This window comes from Sinocyclocheilus anshuiensis, unplaced genomic scaffold (genome assembly GCF_001515605.1).
Source record: "Sinocyclocheilus anshuiensis isolate Anshui unplaced genomic scaffold, SAMN03320099.WGS_v1.1 scaffold51, whole genome shotgun sequence".
Classification (NCBI taxonomy): Eukaryota; Metazoa; Chordata; class Actinopteri; order Cypriniformes; family Cyprinidae; genus Sinocyclocheilus; species Sinocyclocheilus anshuiensis.
Window position 1 is genome coordinate 4119312 of NW_015548296.1, and position 3685 is coordinate 4122996.

General features: G+C 38.0%; 1 protein-coding gene across 1 annotated transcript in view; it reads right to left on the reverse strand.

The window, feature by feature from the left end:
• The window catches only part of LOC107655960 (inactive N-acetylated-alpha-linked acidic dipeptidase-like protein 2), a 153967-nt gene that overhangs the window by 94375 nt on the left and 55907 nt on the right, over window positions 1–3685 (reverse strand). Inside the window, exon 6 of the mRNA XM_016443595.1 lies at window positions 1086–1223. Coding sequence (XP_016299081.1) covers window positions 1086–1223 — 138 coding nt within the window. The remainder of the gene's footprint in view (window positions 1–1085; window positions 1224–3685) is intronic.

Consider the following 3685-nt stretch of genomic DNA (forward strand, 5'->3'; position numbering starts at 1 on the left):
AAAATTCTTATAATTCACAGTGGAAAGTAAGCTATTTTATTTTTGTATGTTTTTGATGTAATTTTTTTTTTGTCATTTTTATTTTAGCTTTATTTATTTATTTATTTAGTTAGTTAGTACCGTTTCTTTAACACATCAGTATATCGTATATATTAGATTCATGCCATTTAAGTATGTGTAATAACTAAAGGTCTGTTTTGCATTGTAATGGAGACCAGGGATAGGTGTCATATTTTTTACTCTAATGCATAAATGGCTAATTTGATTTTGCATAGACACATAAGTCTTGGTTACAAAACACACACACACACACACACACGTTTGTTTCTGTGAGTTGTCGGGACTTTCCATAGATTTCTATTACTTTTATACTGACCAAACAATCCCCTATTTTCTATTTTTAATATTTTTTTTCCCCCTCGTGGGGACAGCAGGCTGGTCCCCACAATGTCAAAAATTTCAGGTTCTACTATCCTTGTGGGGACATTCAGTCCCCACAATGTAGCACACACACACACACACACACACACACAATGGGAACCTTCCAAATATGTGAATTTAAAAATGTAATTATTTATGAAAGATTAAACATGTAAAAGGCAATATGGGAACCTGACAAAAGGGAAAATGTAAAAAGTAAAATACAAAGAAAATATTGACCCATTATTTTTGAAAGGATATATGCAAAATAAACAATATATAATAAAAATAAATGTAATATTTAATTTTAACAAAAAAAAATAAAGTTTTAATTATACATATTTAATTAGAAACAGTAGAGCAGAATTATTCTGCTCAATAAAAAAACAGATACATAGTATCTAAAAAAGAATGTATATTACATACTACTACTACTACTACTAATACATTAACTTCCTACTATAATGTATTAACATTTGAATGTTATAATTGATAATATTATTGAAAGTCATTATGAAGTGTTTCTAATGCCAAAAAGTTTCTCTCCTTCAGGTTACGTGAGTGATTTGAAGGCTGTAAGCAGTGATATTGTGTGAGGCTGAAGAGGGCTGGCTGTTGACATCTACAGTAAGTGCAGTAGGGGTTGTTTCTGGCCCAGGGCTTACCTGAGGCTGAGGGCATGGCCATGGGGATGCAGGGTCTTCCCTGCCCCATGGCGGGGGCAGAGAGCAGCATTTTCGCTAAGGAGGCAGAGATGGGCTGAACCAGCAATGATGTCAGGTTGTGGCGACTGTCTCTTCCGGCTGTGAACAGAAAAAAAAGAAAAAACAACTGTAGTTCTTATTTTAGAAAGGCTTTTACACAGCTATATCAAAATGAAAACACTAATAACATCATTCCATCCTCAGAATTTCACCCTCAGCATGCCATATGCATTGATCATGACTTTGTGAGCTTTTAGAGCATGCCATGGGGCTCTTAACCCCACACATGAGCAAACCAAATACCCAATCAAAGAGCTTTTCTATTGGTTAACACCTCCGCTGAGTGTTCTCACACATCTCCATCTAGGAGGGCAGATGAACAGCATTAGTCCGTTACGTGCTGCATAAATATAGCTGCAGTGGGGCCAGGCAAAGATGCGTTTAGTGATGTGAGGTGAGCGAGAAGGGGCGGGCGAGGAGGTTTGTAATGTGCCGTAAATCAGACAGAAAAGAAAGGAGCGCTGAGAGGAACCTGCACAGCCAGGCAGGGACGTATCAAAGCCCTTCCTCGCTGCTGATTGCAGCTCACGGGCAGCAAACTAATAGGCCTGGAGATTTTACGTTGAAGAAACGGTTTCTAGCAGGCCAATGGGGATTTATATGGACGAAATGCTCCATTGATTCAGGCTCATTAAAACGGCGAAACGGTGAGCCTAATCCTGCTTTAGGAGCAAATTTATTTAGGAGCTTCAATTTTCCAGCAGCGCTTCCGCACCGGTGGGATGGGGTACAGTCATCCACGAATAATAATCAGTAGACCTTTCTGTTACACAACACTCTATTACCTTCCACAGATAAATGTATTCACCGGCTGCAATTATTTTACAGCAGTTATGCGGGAATGAACGCAGAGGAAGGTCCTCTCAAAATCAGCTTAATATTTTCTTGGTCATATGGGAATACAGGAAGTGATTATTAGGTTTTGAGTGGGGCTTTTGAAGTAACACTGTACTGTAAGTGCAATTATCTGTCCAAAGGTCACAGGGGTCAAAGCTGTGTTTAGAGAGAGGAGATTATCTCAACTCATTATCTTTAACCTTCTAAATGTGATTTAATGTTAATGAATTTGTTCATAAATATGATGAAATATATTAAATATAAAAATCTATCTATCTTTTTCTAAATATCTATCCATCCATCCTGTCGATTTTAAACCCAGAAGATGAACATAATGCAAAAAAACCTCAAAATTAAGTGGTTTTCACCTACAAATAAAATTAAAGCTTGCTAACATTGTCTTCTGTGATGCGCAACCAGGGTTGCCAGGTTTTCGCAACAAAACCCGCCAAATTGCTACTCAAAACTAGCCCAGTTGTGTTTCGAGGAGGTTCCCCAGTAAAAATCGCGTTCCAGAGGGTAAAATACACGTTTTTCGGCAGGGTTCCCCTGGTAAAATTTGCATCCCAGAGGCTAAATATCACATTATTGGGGTTGCTTCAACCCGCGGCAACAGTGTTAAAGTAGTCCAATTGGCAACACTGTGCGCAACTCAAACACCTCTAATAAAATCTCAGAAAATGTAGTTTAGTGTTTCTTAATTCAAATCAAATAGTGGTGCATATCCAGACACACTTGAACCCGATAGAAGCTGCAGAGTGAACTGAATAAAATGGAGGTTTTGAGAGACATAAAGTGAGAACATTTTGTAGTTTAATACTTTAGGGACATGTCTAGGGCACTCATTGATGTACCTTCTACATTTTTTTTTACCAGCCTAAAAGAGTACTTTCATTCGTCTTGATAAATAAAACACAAACAAGGTTATGGTCAATAGCTTTCATCCTTTCCTGTAAGTTCTATCTGCAGCACAGCTAAAAATGAACACAAACAAGTTTAAAAGTACAAGATGCCCTCAAAACCCATTAGGTTGTGCTCCAGCTGGAGATATTACAGCTTTGTAAATAAAGTAGGCCTGACCTTGATGAACTCAAAGAGTGTGTGCACTCAGTCTGTAGATACCGCACAAAGGAGAGAAGGCTACTATAGTAGAGTCCGTACCACTGGGGTGCATGAGAGGAACGTTTAATACTACACGTCAACTAACATGTTGGTCTCTCAGTAAGAATGATTCATGATGCCAGTGAAATACGCACAAGATCTCCTCTCCATCTCCAGAGGACAGATGTGGGCTGCATGCAGAAGTTATGAGGGGCCATGTATCTTTTTCATTTTCCTGTGGTGGTGACACCCATTTGTTTTAGTCTGTCTAGCAGAGGGCCTCATTATTTGTATATTCTTCTATACTTTATTCTATTCTAGTTTGGAATGAACCTAAGGCTGATAAAAACACAACATTTGCTCACCAATGGATCCTTTACAGTGAATGGGTGCCGTCAGAATGAGTCCAAACAGATAAAAACATCACAATAATCCACAAGTAATCCACATGACTCCAGTACATCAGTTAATGTTGTATTTGTAATAAATCCATCATTAAAGGGGTCATATGATGTTGCTAAAAAGAACATTATTTTGTGTATTTGGTGTAATGAAATGTGTTT